The sequence below is a fragment of the Engraulis encrasicolus genome, chromosome 1 (genome assembly GCF_034702125.1).
Source record: "Engraulis encrasicolus isolate BLACKSEA-1 chromosome 1, IST_EnEncr_1.0, whole genome shotgun sequence".
NCBI classification, from domain to species: Eukaryota; Metazoa; Chordata; class Actinopteri; order Clupeiformes; family Engraulidae; genus Engraulis; species Engraulis encrasicolus.
In genome coordinates this window covers 10,293,031-10,313,030 of record NC_085857.1, presented here as the reverse complement: position 1 = coordinate 10,313,030, position 20,000 = coordinate 10,293,031, and the positions used below count along the sequence as shown (strand labels likewise).

Here is a 20,000-nt window from a genome sequence, read left to right as displayed (position 1 = left end):
GGTGTGTGTGTGCGTGTGTGTGTGTTTGTGCAGAGAAACAGACGAGGTGAAAAAGACACTGGAGGCCTTCAAAGTCAGCAACTCGGAGGTGAGATGCCTCCGCTTCCTGCTCCAAGGCCCGGTGGGAGTGGGCAAATCCAGCATCATCAACACCATCAACAGCGTCTTCCAGGGTCAGATGGTTAATCTGACACCCACAGATGCAGCCACCGGAAAGAGTCACACCATTGCCGTAAGGGGACAGGGCATAGGCGTAGCCAAGGGCGGGCCTGGGTGGGTCTTGGCCCGCCCACTTGACATCCAGGTCCGCCCCATTCACACTCGACAGTTAACTGTTGCCTCATTGAACTATAATTAATGGCATAGCAATGAGCAATAATGAATCATTTTGTCAAAAGTCTGGTTCATCTTCTGTGATATCTACGATTTCAATTTCAAAGTATCATTTTTGGGCGCGGTATTATAATATCTACCTACACGCTTTCGGGTTGGGCCCATCCGATTTTTTTTGGGCCCACCTTTTTTATTATTTCTGCCCTCGCCCTGGGCCAGGGATGGATTAATTGAAGGGGCCTATACAGAGTAAAAAAAAAAGCAGTGTGTCATGTATCTACACAAAATATGCAAATACCAAAAAACATGGATCGTGTTTTCTCCTTTTATTCATTTACCAGCCCGGTAACATTGCTCGAGAGGTGAACAGGATGAGTCTTCACATTCTTGTCTCTGCATTGTCCAGCATGCCCCCTCGCGCGTTTGCATTCATATCAAAAGCAGCCCACCAATGAAAACCAGGGTCAGAGGTTAAAGTAAAATGTACAATCAGTAAACAAACATAAAAAGCATAAAACCCCCAACATAAATGACAGAGTCATAGAAAAATAAAATACAAATCAAGAGTGTATCTAATACACTACACAGTGTTAATGTTATAAGTGCACTTTTTTAACATTAATTAGGACCTGAACACATAGACATGTCACACACACATACAGCGTTTTCACACCTGGTCCTTTTCAGCCGCCTAGCGAACTCAGAGTAGTGACTCAGCATTTTTGCTGCATATGTGAACGCTCCAAAGCGTACCCAGACCCCTCGGAAGCGAACCGTACTGAGACCTTGGTTGAAGTGGTCTCAGTTCGGTTCGCTGATGAATTTCTGACAAGTTACACTTGTGACTAGGTGTAATCACTTAAGGAGGGCTCTAGAGGACCGAGAGTGATAAGAAAGAAGAGTGACACACCATAAAAGCCTAACATGACCAGAAAGATCAGCGAGTTCTTTATTTAATACACTCACAATATGAACAAAAACAGAACTGAGTCCTTTTGTTGCCGGTTCGCTTTTTTGTCCACTTATAGAGGACTGAGTTTGGTTCACTTAAAGGGGACCAGGTGTGAAAACCCTAATAGACATGTCATGTCACACACACATACACATACCGGTAGGCCTATACACCTTCCCCATGTGGCACAATGCAGGTATCATTAGCTTAGTAAAGTAGACGAGCCCGTCTAGTGAGTTTTGCCTTGTGAGTTGGTCTAGTCCAGCACCATAGGGGAAATTCTCTTTCACAACATTCTTTATATGTATTTGTTTTAATCTGTGTCTCAAGTCATTGAAGCACGGTAAATGCACGGCTGCACTGGCCTGTTATGTGCAGTTTTGAACTGGTGTGTATGCCAACCATTGGTTGTTTGCAATGGTGTGCTGTCAGACTACACTTTTCATTAGCTAAACCTAAACAAAGTTAATTGTTGAAATGTGCCTTTCAGTATCAAGCGTACCCGATTGAAGACGCCCAGAAGAAATCCCTGCCGTTTGTGTTCAATGACATCATGGGCCTGGAGAATGAGAAGGAGAGTGGTGCGCTTATCGCTGATATCATCAGTGCCTTAAAGGGTCGTGTGAAGGATGGCTACAAGGTAAAGTTAAAAAAAGGAAAGGAAAGAAATACACTTTCTGTGTCCTCAAATGCAATTCATTTACTCATTTGTACATTTTTCCCCTTAGTTCAATGCCAGCTCTGCCTTGACAGAGACAGACTTTCACTACAATAGCGCCCCCAGCCTGGCTGACAAGGTGCACTGCCTGGTTACGGTGATTCATGCCAACAACATCTTCCTGTTCACCGAGGAGGATGATGCCATCCAGAAGATGAAGCAGGTCAGGAAAGCTGCCCGTGACCTCGGTAAGTAGGCTAGTCTTGTTGAAAATAGGATCAATGAAAACGATGCCAATTATAGGCTCCATTGTGATGTCTCCATGGCCATTATGAAAGTGTTGACCAGCAAATGTTGATCAGTTTATCTGTTCTTTGTTCTAGATATCTTGCTCAAAAGCTCCTTTTGTCTTTTGTTTGCTATTGAACCCCATGCACATTTTCCCCCCAACTTGTAGCAGCATTAATATCCTAGCTAACAAACTGACTGACTCAATAACTACATATCACATTTATCACATTTCCCACCCACAGGAGTCCCTGATGTAGTGTTCATGACACACGTGGATCATTGTTGTCCTTTGGTGAAAAAGGACCTGAATAACATCTACCTAAGCAAACGGATTAAAGCTGCGGTTAGTGTTTGTTTGTTTGTTTGTTTTTTAAATTAGATGACTTATGTTATGTATACTATATATACATAGGCTATCCCTTGTAAGGTGTTCTGTCATTTTGACCCGTTTTCAGTTTTTAGCCTGAGAAAACTAATATCAGTTATTATTCTTTCACACTGAGATTCACTGGCTTTGGCTCATTTTTGGTGAGGAACATGAATCTGAAAAAAAACAGTGATTGAGTTTACTCACTTTCTTCCCTGTCTCCTTATCTATGTATCTCTCACTCTCAAAAACATATATACACAGAAATTCACAAGCATAATCAAGGGAACATGAGGGTGAATATGAGCTATGATTTTTTTTCCCTTTTGTAATTAGTTTCCTATATGCCTAGGTCAAAATGACCCGAACACCTTCTATGTAACACAAACACGAACACCTTACAAGGGATATATGTATATGTGTGTGTGTGTGTGTGTGTGTGTGTGTGTGTGTGTGTGTGTGCGTGTGGTGCGTGTCTGCGTGCGTGCGTGCGTGTCTGTCTGTCTGTCTGTCTGTCTCTGTCTGCTTTTTAGATGCAGCGGTGCAGTGACCTGGTTGGCGTCCCGATGAACTGCATATTCCCAGTGAAGAACTACCACCAGGAGACCAAAGGGGACGCCAAGACAGAGTGCTTGATCCTGCACGCTCTGGATAAAGCCGTCAAGTCCGCCGATGACTTTGTGAGGGTGAAGAGCTCCAATTGAATTGAAACTTAAGACGTGCAAAAATGGAAATATAATTTAAGATAAGTAAAATTAAAATAAAAACCCTGCCACTAGACTTCCCTTGATCCTGCATGCCTGGAGGAAGCTGTCACGTCTGCAATGACTTTGTGAAGGTTGTTAAGAGCTGCAACTGAGTTAGGCCTACGTAAAAACAAGACTTGCATATTTGTTTATTTTTGGGAGGACATAAATGATTGATGTGTTACTCGACACTCAGGGCCATCTCGTTTACAAAGTGAATTCATGCTTTGCATTTAGTGTACACTGTGTGTAAGTAGGTGATAAGGTGACAGGGCCATTTAGGTATGTTAAACAAAAGGATATGTTCAATGTAACATACGTTTTAGGGACATCCTTACATCCATGTGATGAAGACCCAAGTGACAAACATGTGAACGACTTTTACAATTTAACAGATGAAAAACTAATATGACAGGAAGTCAGGGCTGCGAGGTTAAATAATTCACTTAGGCTACTGTTAGGGCTGCGCAATATCATATCAATATTGCTGTCAAACAATATCAAATTTCACAATATCGATTTGAAACAATGTTTTTGTCATTTGTTTATACTGCCAAAAAGGTAGGTTTCGCTTAGTACAATGCGTGCCCCTCTACTTGGGCCACTGCGAGCACAGCAGACTTGCTACACAACACTCATGCAGAACACCACTGCTACCACTGGGCCTAAGTGGAATATCTTCAACACATGGTCAATGCTTAATGTTATATGTGCAATACATGTATGTTGGATGCAACAATAAAGGTTGTACATTTGAAGAATCACATTCATGCAACATTTATGGTGTCTATTGTACTTTCAAAAGGGGCACTTTTTTGTGTGTTGATACTGTTTTTATGTTTTTACACATTGTTCACATCTGTCAGTAATGCAAATAACATTAATTTCCCATAGGCTATTTGTATACTTAATTCAGACTTTCTGCTCTCCATCACCAATGTTCTTGTGATGTTTTGCCTCGCCAGACCACAGAACGATGTGTAATAGTTAACTAAAGAGCAGAATCAATGAAGGGTTCATATGGGTAATTTGTTGAGGGCAGTCATGGTTAAGCGCTTAGGGCGTCAGACTTGTACCCCAAAGGTTACCGGTTTGACTCCCGACCCGCCAGGGTCTCTCCCCCATCCTTCTCCATGACTGAGGAACCCGGAGCATGGTACCGTCCTGCCGCTCCCTTTCAGGCGCCATTGGGGGCTGCCCCCTTGCACAGGTGAGGCATACATGCAATTTAATTTTGTGCAGTGTACACTTGTGAGCTGTGGAGTACTGTGTCAGAATGACAATGGGAGTTGGAGTTTCACAGTTCGGCTTTCACTTTCACTTTTCATGTTTTTCTGTTGTCAAACACAATAATAACTTAAGCACAGAATATTACCAACATCTTGCCTCACGTCATTCAAAATGAGAATTGAGAAACTTACCTTTCCACTCTAATACATTATTTATTTAGACATTGTTGCAATTACTTGGTGATGAACATATGATTACTTTTATTTGGATCCCTTGTGAATAGGACCCGGATAATGATGTAATAACGGTCAACAATGCAGTGTGTGAACGGTGAACAGTGACACTGAGCGCACTAAACAGCCGCCATTTTGTGTCTGTAATGGAAGAAATGTCAAGTCAAATCAAGTCAGATCAAGTGTACTTCATTGTCATAAATCTATGTGACAGGGTTAGCACAGAAGTTTGAAATTGTGTTTGACCAGTCTCCAATGAGCAGTTTAACTAAACACATAAGTAAGACATTGACAATAATCTCTCTCTCTCTCTCTCTATCTCTGTCTGAATTGAATTGAATTGGCAATTGGAGCCAATTTTGGTCCATTCTTTCTCTGCACTTAATCCCATTTGGACTAGTGAATCACATTGAAGTACACACACTAGTCCGTAGCAATGGGCTGCCTGCTGAGCGCCACCCGGGGAGCAGTGTGGGGATTAGGTGCCATGCTCAAGGGCACTTTTCTCCAACAAATTTAATTGTACTAAGATGAATCTGGGCTCTTTCTCTTCATTTGAATACATGAGGGTCCAAGCAAACCTCAAACTGATTATTATTGTTCTGTACCGTCCACCCAAATTCTCTTCGTCATTTCTATCTGATTTCTCCACCTTCATGTCGGACGTACTTACTAACTATGATAAAGCAATAATTGCTGGCGACTTTAACGTCCACGTAAATAAATCAGATGACGCAATAGCCAAGTCTTTCTTAGACACATTAAATGGATTCGGTCTCGTCCAGAATGTTACTGAACAGCCTACCCATCGGAAAGGCAACACACTTGACCTTGTTATTTCACATGCGCTTGATATCAACAATATATCGGTCACGGACGTCGGCCTCTCCGACCACCACTGTGTGTTTTTTGATTTTGACATTTCAACACAAATTAGCACACCCAACAATGTCATTCACAGACGACGCATTGAGCTTCTGCTGAGCTTAAGATTTCAGACCTCATCAAATCAGGTGACCTACTAAATGGTCACTGCACACCTGATGAAATGGTTGATAGCTTCAACAACAACTTAAGAGGAATTCTAGATAACATAGCTCCAATTAGAACGACGACAAGAACCAGAGCTAGGTATTCACCTTGGATGAATGACTCACTTAGAGCCTTAAAAAGAAAATGCAGAGTAACCGAGCGTCTTTGGAGGAAAACTAAATTAGAAGTCCATAGACAATCCCTTAGGGATGAGATCTCCTCCTACAATAATGCGGTACGCTCAGAAAGAAAAGCATATTTTTCCAAAATCATAACAGACAACCAGCATAATGCGAAAGTTCTTTTTTCCACTATTGACCACCTGCTTAATCCAACACATAGCAATAACAACCTAAATGCAGCATCACATGCCAAGTGCGAGGAATTTGCTAGATTTTTTAATAAAAAGATTGCCGACATTAGAGAAGGCATCCAAGGTGGCAGCAACCTCTGTCGCCCACTCAGGCGATACACCGAGGGGAGGGTTAAACCCCCCTAGGAGACCTGAGAGCTTCCAAAAGTTTTGTCCAATTACAGAGGACGACCTCTGTAAAATAGTCAGGGAAAGCAGTCTACCTGCAGCCTTGACGCAATCCCCACATATCTGCTAAAAAACATACTTGGTTGCTTAGCAGCACCTTTACTGCAAATTGTTAACACCTCTATGCTTACAGGCATTTTTCCAAGCTCATTCAAAACAGCCATGGTAAAGCCACTCTTAAAAAAGACAAATTTAGATCAGAATTCTTTAAACAACTACAGACCTATATCAAACCTCCCCTTTATAAGCAAGGTACTAGAAAAAGTTGTATTTAAACAGCTTAATCAACATCTGGCTGGGAAAAATTCCAATCAGGCTTTAGAGCCAACCATAGCACCGAAACAGCACTAACCAAAATAATAAGTGATCTTAGGCTCAGCACTGCCGCAAACAAAGTTTCAGCACTTATCCTCCTCGACCTCAGTGCCGCCTTTGACACGATAGACCACAACATACTAATTGACCGCCTTGAATCTTGGGTAGGCTTGTCCGGTCACGTCTTAGAGTGGTTCAAAACATATATTACAGGAAGGCAGTTTTTTGTCACCATCGGAGAATACGTCTCCAACAAGTATGATGTGCCTTTTGGAGTTGCTCAGGGTAGTTGCTTGGGCCCTCTCCTCTTCTCTCTCTATATGTTGCCCCTGGGCTCCATCATCAGAGAGCACAATGTTGATTTTCATAGCTATGCCGATGACACTCAACTATATATCTCTGTCGAGCCTAGCCAAACCACTGCCATTCATGCCTTGACTAAATGCATGTCTGCCATCACAGATTGGATGAACAGTAACTTCCTAAAATTAAATGAGGATAAAACTGAAGTGTTGCTCATTGGGCCTAAGAAAAAAACGTGCAAAACTCCACTCAAGCCTAGGTGACCTAAGCATGCACATTAAAGATAAGGTTACTAGCCTAGGTGTGGTCATAGACTCGGATTTGAGCTTTGAGCCTCACATCAACAAGATAACAAAATCTGCTTTTTTCCATCTTAGAAATGTCAACAAAGTGCGCGGCTTGGCCCCCCGACAAGATGCTGAGAAACTTATTCATGCCTTTGTCACCAGTAGGATAGACTACTGCAATGCTCTCTTCTCTGGTCTCCCAAAAAATTAATTGACAAATTGCAACTCATTCAAAATTCTGCGGCAAGAATCCTAACAAGAACCAGAATGAGAGAGCACATCTCTCCTGTCTTGGCAGACCTGCACTGGTTACCTGTCTCATACAGAATCGACTTTAAGATTCTGCTCACAGTATTTAAAGCATTAAATGGACTTGCCCCTAGTTATATCTCAGACATGCTCTCTTTTTATGCCCCTGCTCGAGCTCTCAGGTCCACTGACGCCAAGCTGCTAAGGACCCCCACCCCCCCGCAGAAGAAGATCGGCGACGCCGCGTTTGCCTGCGATGCGCCCAAGAGATGGAACGCCCTCCCCATCGAGATCCGATCAGCCACGTCCGTCGACTCCTTCAAGAAGCAGCTGAAGACCCACCTCTTCATCCTTGCCAACTCCTAGCTGCCAAGGCGTCATAGTGTCCCAGCTGCCGCAGCGCCCTTACTACTCGCAACCAGCCCTGGCAGGGGGCTCCCCTAGGTGGCCGCTGGTCTCTGCCTGAGGTTTCTTCCTGACTATAGGGGGTCTTTTTTCTCAGACCTCACTGAGCTTTTTTTCCCCCTTACAAACTATGAATCAAACGAAAGGGAGTTTTTCCTCACCCCTGATGCCACCAGGGGCCGCACCTGAGCGCCCAATCTCTGTGTGACTATCTATGACTTATGATAGGCCCAGCCACTATGGACCTTACACATCTAAGAATCCTGGTCCTAACCTACGTTGACCTTATGACTCTACATTCTCTGTCTATCTCTTCTTCCTCTGCCTTCCTGCTTTTTCTGCCTCTCCTCTATACCTCTCCTTTTAAATCTATCTCTAACAATGTTTTTTTTTTCCCATTTGTTAAGCACTTTGAGTTACATGCCTTGTATGACACAGTGCTATACAAATACAATTATTATTATTATTATTACTTCAGCCGTGGTTCGGTCGGGCACTGAACCGAACCGGGAACCCTTGGGTGCTCTAACCACTGAGCCACCGCTGCAAACACCTCTCTCTCTCTTTCTCCTCTCTCCCTCTCTCTCTCTTTCTCCTCTCTCTCTCTCTCTCTCTCTCTCTCTCCTCTCTCTCTCTCTCTCTCTCCTCTCTCTCTCTCTCTCTCTCTCTCACACACACACACACACACACACACACACACACACACACACACACACACACACACACACACACACACACTTTCCCCATTTTTTTAGATCCTTCCAAGAACTGCACAAATTGGCCACTTCAAACCATCTACTTCAAAATGCACTTCATGCACGGATTACATTTTTTTCAACATTCCCAACATCGTACCACACACCACATGCTTACCTTTACATCTCAACACCATTTGTCACAGTTTGACTACCTCTTTATCTAAAATAGCACCCTGAGAAAAGAGGAGGTGAGCCACTGTAAGTAGTTCTCTACTGCAGTGTTTCTCAACCTTTTTTAGGCGAGGCACCCTTTCAATTCATGAAAAATGTCAAGGCACCCCAAACCAACAAGCCGTAACATGGCACCGCATCCGATACCACACAAGCTTAGAAAAGTAACACATTTGGAGACGTCACACGACCTACGTTCAAAGTTGCAGCTGACTGGGGCGATCTATATTTTCTTTATTGTGCGTAAATGGCAGATGAGATTCCACTGACTAACATTAACTTGTCCATTTAGACAAATATGTATTATACATAATTTATTCATCAGCCACGTTTCCGCGGCACCCCTGAGGGAGGGCTGCGGCACCCCAGGGTGCCCCGGCACCCCTGTTGAGAAACACTGCTCTACTGTATGACACGGTACGCAGTGTCCTTTCACTTTGTCAACACCACCATGCTACAAGGGTCAGAGTAAGGTACTATACACAGTAAATGTTGCAGTGTTAATTCAACACTTAGAGAGTTCATTTCAGTCCAAATGATGTCAAATCAACTCTCTCAGTGTTAAACAAGCACTGCAGAATTTACTATGTATAGTGTGAATGATTTGCAGTAATGCTGAGTGAGCTGTATTCCTTAACACAGCGGTTCCCAAACTTTAACCCCCTGCGCACCCCCTTTTACATTTCAATGTCGTTCGCACACCCCCCAAGCGAATGTTGCAGAGCCGCACATTGGGCAATCCTCATTTCCAATAGCCCTGACGTTATTTCTGCCATTATTACAAGTCTGGGAGTTATAACGTACAATTCAAATGGACCATTTAAGCATACAATTCACCAAACAATTAAAAACTACATAATATTCATGAATTCTGTATAAAAACACACATTGCTCTATTCAGCTCATGCACCCCCTTATGGCAGGCCACGCACCCCCAGGGGTGCACGCACCCCACTTTGGGAAACCCTGCCTTAACACCATACAGGATATGAAAGAATCACTTTATTATTGCCATCCTATTTTGATCAGTTCCTCCTCCGCTAGAAGTTTTAATTGGGGAAAGTCTCACAGACCTGGCCATGTGTGTCAAGTGTCAAGATCTTACAGCCAGTGAGTAAGTACACAGTTTAATGATTAATGTTTTGTTTTTTGGGTGCTTTCTTATTCATTAAACTTTTGTTATTTCACATCAAGCATCCATTTCCTAAAGATTTCATGGAACTGAAAATGTGTGCATCATAATATGAATTCTAAACTCTTCATATAAATGATGTTATCCGTTGCTATCCAAATTCGTTTTATACCATCAAATGTATGTTGACGTCCACATCATACCTTAAAAAGGTCTGTGCTGTGTTGAAATGCAGGGTGGTGACAAGATGTTTTTGCGTGTTGAGTACATTTTGGCGGTGGCATGCATATTCTTCATTTCAGGTTTGAAGTATTCTTTTATGATATTTTCTTCCCAAAATAGCACCCAACATTTTTTTTAAATCCATGCATTGTGTTGAATGTTAATTTTTAGTTACATTTCCAGCCTATAAAATGTATTTGCATGCAACACAAACTGACAAAGCTACTCAAACATTTTAAGGGATGCATTTGAGTTGTTTGACAGTTGTGTACCACATCAATAAAATACAGTAGGTTAATCCAGAAAAAAAGAAAATAATAAAATAAACAGTGCTGTTAAAACGTTAAATTCTTAACCAATATATGCATACATCCACCTGCATCTGAAATCTGCATCTGTTGTTTTAAGTGACACTCTACAAATGGTACCCCATATTTTGTTGCATGCATCGTACCATATGTGTCTCTTTTTTATTTTTGTTTATTGTATGTTTTGTTATTCTGTTTCAAGAGACTGCCGGCCATGGCTCTGGGCATCCTGATGCTATGGGCACTCCACAACCCACCTGTCCTCCTCTTAGAACTATTGCCGATTATATTGCATGTTATGTGAAAGGAGGACAAGTCGGTAGGTGTTTGACTGTGTTAACATACCTTTTCCATTGCAATGTGGATGTAGACAATGTTAATAAAGTTGGAGTAGAATAGTGATGCTTTATGGATCCCAAGGCCATTTAAGGTGTCCAGCAGGTCATATAACACATAGCCTATTATCTGTACAAAAGTTGTGCATTTAATTGGCTGATTAACTGTAAGCAAACTGACTCATTAAAAATGATCATTAAGACAAACTGGCTCCACAGATTTAAGTTTTTTAAACTGTAAAATTGTCTAAGCCATGTACACCGTAAATTGGAAATACTTTCTGCTGTATAGGGGCTTGTCTAGTTTACTGAGCTTCTGTAGATTAATACGACAACTATATTTGAGCCTCATCTAGAATTCAGGTTTAATCACAACTGGGCATGCAGGGTATTTGAGATTTCAATATTGTCATTGGGTGTTCAGGGTTCATAGTGATTGGGTTTTCAGGGTTCAATATTGTCATTGGGTGTTCAGGTTTCAATATTGTCATTGGGTTTTCAGGTTTCAATATTGTCATTGGGTTTTCAGGTTTCAATATTGTCATTGGGTTTACAGGTTTCAATATTGTCAGAGATATTCTAGACAGAGATAAGTCATGCTAGTTAATTTCTGGTATCCACTTTCTGTCGAGTGAACGCCCCTTTAGGAGACCTTCGGTTAGGAGACCTTCGGAGTCCTGAGGTTGAGAATAAATGGAGTCCCCCTAGCGCTGTAGATGGCGGTAGCGCACTTCTTGTGCAAACACCTCAAAAATAGAAGAAGAAGGAGGGGACAACGCCCCCTTAGGAGACCCAACTTGAGCACACACTTTTGCATTTGGTGGGCGGGTTTCGAAGCCTCTTTATTACTCCACACTCTTTGATATTGTCATTGGGTTTTCAGGGTTCATAGTGATAGGTGGGCGTGACCGTCCTCCAGAAAGGGCTGAACCTTCCGACACCACTGAGATAGGCCTACTAACAGCTGGACCTTCTGACATCACTAAAAGACCAGGTACTGGAGTGTGTGTGTGTGTGTGGGTGTGTATTTATTTTGTATTTTTGTAATTTAAAAGTGTTCATGAATAAAACCACCTTATAAGTTAAATGCAGTCTTTGTTTTGAAGCGCCAGGTACCCGGAACATTCAAAGACGTTCTTTCGACAAGGACGTGCATACAAGTACAGAAACTGCTCATTTTGAGACATCAGGTAGCTGCAACACCCAAACAAGTTTGACTCTCGTTATTTTTGAAAATAGGGTGAAAAAAAACTTTTACATGTCTTGAGCAAAAAAGAATGACTACTGTGTCATGCCCCGACCTGCCATGCCCCAACCTGCCAGCAGATGCCGCCAGTCTGCCTCAACCCCTGGCAATCGGCCTGGGAGACCCCAGACACCTAGGCCGGGCCCTGACCCTGCCAAGCAGCCTGGGAGACCCCGTGGCAGGTGATCAGTGGAATCACCTGCAGCCCACTCTTCAACTCATGGCATATGCTTTACTTAAGCCTTTGACATTCATTGTGACCTTGCTCGGTCATGAGGATTCCCTGCCCCTGCCAACACTGAACTCTATGCTCCGAATCAACTTTGCTGTGCTTGCTCCAAGAGGAACTCTTTATTATGAACTTTGCCATTGCCCTCTCCATGGTCGTAAGAAACCTCCTTTGTTCTGTTTGAATGCTGCAAAGACTTTATGTTGAGAATCCTGAAGAATGAGAACTCATACCTTTGTTCATTACCCTTGTGGAAGAAGATTTATGTTTTGAATACCTACCTTTGTTGACTGAAGACCTTTGGAAAAGATTTATGTTATCCCGAACACTTACCTGAGTTATTGTTATTGAAGACCTGTGAAAAGAAAAAAAATAAACCTCACTCATTCAGCCTGATCTTTTGTCTCCCGCATTAGTGCTCTGATTGAATTGTCACATACTGAACAAGAGGACATGATGAATTTAACTAAGTGTAGTTAATATTTGCACTGATCAAAGAGTAACATCAACACTTGTGCCAATGGTTATTTGAAAAGTAGTTAATTTCAGCTGTTGTATTGACACTGTTTTTTTTTTTTTTTTACTGTGCAGGTACTCAAAACATCCAAACACATTCAGCCCACAAGGATTTGAACGCAAATGCAGACAGCACTGGTCATTTTGAGACACTGGGTACCCGAAACATCGAAACCCGAACACCTCACAAGGATGTGGACACGGCTACAGACATTGAAACACATCCACCTCACCAAGATGCGAATGTGGCTACATACATCGAAACCCATCCGCCTCACCAAGATGCGAATGTGGCTACAGACATCGAAACATATCCTCACCAAGATGTGCATGTGGCTACATACATCAAAACCCATCCGCCTCACCAAGATGTGGGCATGACTGCAGCAGGCAGTCTCCATGTTGGAATACCAGGCACTCAGGGCACCCAATCACGCCCACCCCATCAGGAGGACCAGGGCAATCAAGGCACAACTGCTATTGGTCCTAACGCAACACCAGGACTGTGCCACTGCCCAGAAGAAGGTATATTCATTCATTCATTCATTCATTCATTCATTCATTTAAGTTTTTTTTCAGGTGTGATGACCCCTCGTCTGCCTGTGTGTCCAAATGGAAAATAGCCTACTGTAATACTAAAGTCACATCAAAAGTGATGTTTGTGAGGTTTTTACAATGATACAATGTACAACCTTTCTCTCTCTCTCTCTCTCTCTCTCTCTCTCTCTCTCTCTCTCTCTCTCTCTCTCTCTCTCTCTCTCTCTCTCTCTCTCTCTCTCTCTCTCTCTCTCTCTCTCTCTCTCTCTCTCTCTCTCTCTCTCTCTCTCTCTCTCTCCCTCTCTATAGATGACAGGGGAATGGCTCTGTTTGCTGCTATGGCATGTGTGTTTGCTGTTTTGGAGGCTATTGCTCTGGTAGTCTTCATGGTTGTCATGAAAAGGAAGATGTGAGTTACCCCCAAAATGTAATAAAATAAAATAAAATAAAATAAAATAAAACAGCTTTGTTTCACACAGCCTCTTTGGATGCTAGAATTGAATAGCAGAGAATGGAAGAATTCGGAATAAGAAATTGTTGTCACAAGACACTGTACAATACGAATGTAGGCCTATACATACTACAAACATACGCAAAGCAACCAGCTGTAGGCTAGACTTGGATAAGCCTGCCTTTGTTCATGCAAAAACTGTGTCATGTAGGTGTAGAATTTCCCCATTTTTCTTGTCTTTGTTTTGTAGTGACCAGATGAAGACCCATTGCAGGACAGACAATGCACCCTGCCCCCCAAATGTGTCCGCAGATGTTTGAGACTTTCCGAGACGTAATTCCCCAGGGGGAGAGGCAAGCTTTTGCAAGTATGCAAGCCAAACTACTTTCTTCCGTCCTTTCCTGCTGCTTCCGTCCAATTGAATTGGTGTTGCCTCACTTTGGTGAAAAAAAATCACTACATTTTCCATGATGACAACCAGGGAATTAAGGGAATGTCCCCAGCTCAACAACTTGATTGCAAATGATGTTATTGTTGTTGTTTTTTTGTGCAAGGTATTGCATTAAAAACTTTGATAATCCATGATCAGTGCTCCTGTCCCGTCCCCTTGATGACGTCACAAGATGTCATTGACGGTAGAAGTTTAAATCAATATGTTGCACACAAGCGTAATTCAAAGGTAATTTTCTCATTTGCTATCGGGATGTTGAAGGGGGAAATGTCCCCCAAAAGTTGTTGTGCCCAGGCTGACATCGGGGAAACTTTGTGCTCTCCACAGAGGCAGGGCATTAAAGAAAGGGGAGGCCACAAGAGCAAGTGGAGGACGGGAGTTAAAGGGACACTGTGTGAGATTTTTAGTTGTTTATTTCCAGAATTCATGCTGCCCATTCGCTAATATTACCTTTTTCACGAATACTTACCACCAGCATCAAATTCTAAGTATTCATTATGACTGGAAAAATTGCACTTTTCATACATGAAAAGGGGGATCTTCTCCATGGTCCGCCATTTTGAAATGTCAAAAATAGCCATTTTTAGCTGCAAAAATGGCTGTACTTGGACCATACTAGAAAATATTTGTTTATTACTTACTAAAATTTCATGTAAAGATCAAATTTGGCAAAAGGCAGCCCAGTTTCAATGAGCAGCATAGTTGCAATAGGCTACCTTTTTTGACCATTTCCTGCACAGTGTCCCTTTACGTAGGATAGATGGTGCCCACTGAATGCCATGGAGGACGGGAGTTAGGATAGATGGTGCCCACTGAATGCGATGGAAAGGACTGGAGGAAGTAATCAGATGTGCACGGCACACAAACGGATGACTTTGTGCCTACACACAGGAGTAGCATATTGGTTGAGTCTTAATTGACCTACTAATTTAAGCATTTAGCCTACTTAATTTGATTTAAGCAATAAATCACGTGATTAATTCACTCAAAAAATTGCATAGAGCTTCTTTAACATGCCATGAGTCTGCTTGTTATCATATTGATAGCATTTTTTCATGTATGTGTCTAAATGTCTCAATAATAAAGATTGATACCTCTTGATTCAATTCATTGCACACACTGCACACCATATCCTGTATGTGTGTTAATTTCAAAAATAAAGAAATGTTATGTACCTCGTCTGTGTATTCATCATATTATAGGCAATTTACTTAGGCCCAACTTACTTATTACTTACTGACAGGACAGTCGAAGATGGTGACAGGAAGCGAATGGGACAGAGAGATAGGGGAGGATTGGGAAATGAGACTTTTTATGTTATCCTGCTGACAGACAAACAAACAGACAGACAAACCAACACGACTGGAAACATAACCTTCTTGCGGGAGGTCAAGCCAAGTAGCCTACACGAGATGCACAATAACAGTTGGGCCTGGTAATGTAATTAAATGCATGGCCTATTCCAACCATAAGAGGGCGATAGCAGATTGAAAAACAGCAGTGGGACCATCCAATCATCAATCACTTTTCGTTCTGAAACAAGCAAGCAACCATTACAGGTTCATTGAGCATTTCAACATTTTGAATACATAATTCTAAGGGGGGGGGGGGAGAACGCATTTTCTTGGTCCGGCCAAGCAGCCCTGACATGATAGGATCCCTTCCACTAACAAAATCCAAACTTATCCAGCTGAGAAGTTGAGTGTGGCGTATTCCACATTGTCCTCCTCCTCTGTGGACGTCCAATGCTGAGGCAGTGGGCGCCTTGCCTCCTCTCGCGCTCTGACCTGTGAGAACTGGACCGTGGCGTAATGGATGCTTTCCTCGTCTGCGGTGTCGGTTTGAGAAGTCGACACAGAGGTGGCGGTGGGCACGGCAGACACGTTGGAATAAATGGGACTGGAGTCTTCTTCCTGACGTGTGGGGAAGGGAATTATTGCAATCAAACACTACGTAAAGATAGTTTTAAAGCATGTTAGGTGTTAATTATCAGAATTCCTGTTGGCCTTTCACAAAGTAGTCCTTTTTCATGACCATATGAACGATTACCATCATCATCATCTGCCTATTGCCATTAGCTTTAGTAGCATGAAGTGGTGGCCCGACCTCAAAATGCAAACACCATCATAGAGACATTCATGCTTCTGAATTTCCCATGTTTTCATCGCTATGACATGATAAACGCAGTGGTGTAGTCTACTTTTTTATGGTGGGTATACTGTATATTTGAGCATTTTTTGAAGTGGGTATACTGTATATATTTGTGCAATTCAAAACAATGGATCAATCAATTTTAAGTGGGTATACTGAAATCCCTGAAATTTAGAAGTGGGTATACTCCGTATACCCGCGTTCTACATAGACTTCACCACTGGATTGGTGACATGTTGTCATGTTTTAGTCCTCACACAAAGAGAACCATAATCTCTCTCTACTCTCTCTGGTAATAGTATGGGTACATATAGTTCTGAATTTCTACTTTGTCACTCACTATAAAATGATATACTCACACAAACACCATTGGTGTCTCTGGTACAAAGACAAAAATGAGGGTTATGTGGGCTCTAACAAAAGCCCCATGCAAGCCACTAGTATACCTGTCCTGGATCTATTGTACACCTGTGGTCCTCTGGTGGAGACTTTGACCTGAATGAATGAATTAATAAATGAATGAATGAATGAATGAAAAAACAATTGAATGAATGAATGAATGAATGAATGAATGAATGAATGAATGAATGAATGAATGAATGAATGAATGAATAAATGAAAAAAACGAATGAAATAGAAGAATGAATGAAATGTCTGGGAAACAAAAGAGGGCAGCTGTCTCAGGCCCAGAGACATGAGTCCGACAGTCGTGTGTGTGTGTGTGTGTGTGTGTGTGTGTGTGTGTGTGTTTGTGTGTGTGTGAGAGAGAGAGAGAGAGAGAGAGAGAGAGAGAGAGAGAGAGAGAGAGAGAGAGAGATGTGTGTGTACATCAGTGTGATATTTTTAACCTATGTACATACGGTACCTGCAGCATGTGAGTGCTGCTATGACCACTGATAAGGCGATGAAGCCTGGAATCATAACTGCAGACAGCAGAATAATGGCCCACCACCGCATTACTGGGGGAGGAGAAATGGACACATCACTTATGAATAATAATAACATGACTTGAACATGATTTGAACATAAAAGTTTCTCCACAATAATTTGTAAAAGGTCTGGTCTGGCTCCGTTGTGTTTCCTGTCACTGTTACAGTGGAGAACATCCTCATCCCAATAGCATGTGAATGCAGCAAGATACTCACTGTGGACATGTAACTGAAGATGATCAGATTGACCAACTCCTAGTAGACTCTGCGCCCGGCAGTAATAAGATCCGATGTCCTTAAGCTTGAAGCGATGGATGGTCAACTCCATTCCCACTGATATCGGCAAGCCTTCATTGTCACCTCTCTGTGCAGTATATTTTGCAGTGTTAATTCAACAGTCAGAAAGTAGGACAAATAGAACAGTGAGTACATTTGAGGAATAGTATGATTTTAAACAGAATATATTCAGTATTCGGTTTGGACACAGGCCATGAGTGCATTACAATATGCAACCTTGCCTCCTCCACTTGTGCTTGTCTCCTTGTACCAGGAAGTAATATGTCATGATGACATCACTGACCACAGCATTATATTTCAATATCTTGCAAAAGCTCAATCGTATAGTCTTTTTCTCATTTGCAACTGGGATGGTGAATGAGAAACAGTCCCTCAAAAGTTGTTGTGTCTAGGCTGACAGCTGGGAAACTTTATCGTTTTCTCCACGGAGGAGGGGCCAGGAGGCGGGACGAGGAGACAAACACAAGTGGAGGAGGCAAGGTCACATATTGTATGCTCCATGTAATATCTTTTCTTTATTCTGAATGTGGCAGTGTTTCAGAAAGAGAATAGGTGGATATATAAATTAAATGCGACGTCAACTCCTGGACTGAATGATTAATTTGAGATGATGCCTTTTCTATAGTAGCCTACACTGCGTTGTAATTTGGATTTGGTATAGGGGAATCCCCTTTTTTATACTGTTTCATGAATACTGTATGGATTTTTTGTTTCATTTTCATTTTTCATGCCTTTTCTCCTAGTTGTGTGTGTTTTTAGGACGATGAGGAGGCGGTGCGTCATGACCCGTTTCCGCCTACCTGTCAATCACCCGTCAAACCCCTGTCAAACTTTTCTTTTGTTACCTGCGCCAGTGACGCTTCAGTATTGACTCTGCCCTGATGAAGGCCACTCCTTGGCCGAAACATGTTGGCGTTTTTAACTTTTCTACAATGATTTAGCCATTTAATAAACCTATTTTAACTTTTTTGAGAAGAGTGCCTTGGATACTTCGTTTCTTTTGCATCCTATTTTTTGACCAAAGAGCACCTTCGGACTACCAACCAAAAACGCCGTAGCCCTCCAAACTTTTCCTATTGTTCCAGTGTTTCAGGAATATTCCAGTTCAAGAACACTGTTCTAAACATGTAAATGGCATATATCCTGGGACTTGTTTTAAGCCGACCAATCAATCAATCAATCAATCAATCAATCAATCAATCAATCAATCAGTCAATCAATCAATCAATCAATCACTCAATCAATCAATCAATCAATCAATCAATCAATCAATCAATCAATCATACAGCTGTGCTCAATTAGACTTAAATTAGACTCTCTTAGACTAGAGGCCATAGGTGTTGAATTAACACTGCAAAACATGTACTTCCTGCTTCCTCTTGAACCAGGTGTAGGTGTGCACAGGTGGCTTGGCGTCACTGCTGCAGGTAAGGGTCACTGAGGAGCCCAGCGCTATGGGGCCCGGGTGGCTAGCCCTCACCTCTGTGTGCCTTGGAGCATCTGAATCGGAATAAAGATACATTAAGATACACAGTATCTGTTAAGTGTCATGTTGAATGCTTTGCATCATAGCGTTTATTACATTTGTTTTGCATTTTGCATATGCCCCTATAGGACCACCCCTGTCCGTAGCCTATCTTTACCCAGTGTGATGGTCTTCTATTTCCAAATACAGTTACTTTTTTTGACTTACGTACATGTAACACTGAGATCAGCACCAGGGGACTGCAGTTCCTCGTGCCCCCTCACGGCACACGAGTACCTGCCGGCGTCTTCCGGACGGACCGGGTGAAGCAGGAGGCGGAGGTGGGGGTTATCGGTGTGGTTACGGTACGTGTTACGGAGTGGAGGTCGTGGTGGTGGTGATAGAGGGCGGCCATCTTTGTACCAGACGAAGGTGGAGGAGCCGGCCAGAGCTGACCCTCTGTGACTCGGCCAGGGTTCGAGACCTGCAGGTCTAATACATTTGAATGGAGACGCGCGTCAATGGATAAGCCTACACACACACACGCACACACGCACGCGCGAACACAAGCGTGCGTGCGTACGTACACACACACACACACACACACACACACACACACACACACACACACACACACACACACACACACACACACACACACACACACACACACACACACACTTAAATCTATATAGCAATGTGAAGGTTTTGCAAACTTGTGCGATACTGTATATAACTATATACTATATATGAAGAGTTCAGATGCAAAACCCCCCAAGTGCCTTTTCAGAAAATAATCTTAATTCAGTTTTATGGAATACAAAGCTATCAAAATTGCATGGTTTTTTATTTTATTTATG

At 42.4% G+C, this 20,000-nt stretch overlaps 2 protein-coding genes across 3 annotated transcripts in view; both read left to right on the top strand.

Moving 5' to 3' along the window:
- The window catches only part of LOC134447369 (interferon-induced protein 44-like), a 7,421-nt gene extending 3,525 nt beyond the window's left edge, over positions 1-3,896 (top strand). For both annotated transcript variants that reach the window (XM_063196827.1, XM_063196819.1), the window contains 5 exons: positions 34-232; positions 1,776-1,925; positions 2,014-2,191; positions 2,477-2,577; positions 3,135-3,896. In XM_063196827.1, coding sequence (XP_063052897.1) covers positions 34-232; positions 1,776-1,925; positions 2,014-2,191; positions 2,477-2,577; positions 3,135-3,305 — 799 coding nt within the window. In that variant the 3' untranslated portion in view covers positions 3,306-3,896. The remainder of the gene's footprint in view (positions 1-33; positions 233-1,775; positions 1,926-2,013; positions 2,192-2,476; positions 2,578-3,134) is intronic.
- An 8,265-nt stretch (positions 3,897-12,161) lies between these two features.
- Positions 12,162-14,430, top strand: LOC134447400 (uncharacterized). Its single transcript, XM_063196855.1, has 4 exons — positions 12,162-12,500; positions 12,935-13,384; positions 13,706-13,805; positions 14,098-14,430. Exons 1-4 carry the CDS (start codon positions 12,335-12,337, stop codon positions 14,165-14,167), a joined length of 786 nt encoding a protein of 261 aa, XP_063052925.1. The 5' UTR covers positions 12,162-12,334; the 3' UTR covers positions 14,168-14,430.
- The last annotated feature ends 5,570 nt before the right edge of the window (positions 14,431-20,000 follow it).

Coding starts and splice junctions, on each gene's coding strand:
- LOC134447400 (XM_063196855.1), top strand. CDS start 12,335: ATGGCATATGCTTTACTTAAGCCTTTGACATTCATTGTGACCTTGCTC. Junction 13,385..13,705: donor GTGCCACTGCCCAGAAGAAG/GTATATTCATTC, acceptor CCCTCTCTATAG/ATGACAGGGGAATGGCTCTG. Junction 13,806..14,097: donor GTTGTCATGAAAAGGAAGAT/GTGAGTTACCCC, acceptor TTTGTTTTGTAG/TGACCAGATGAAGACCCATT.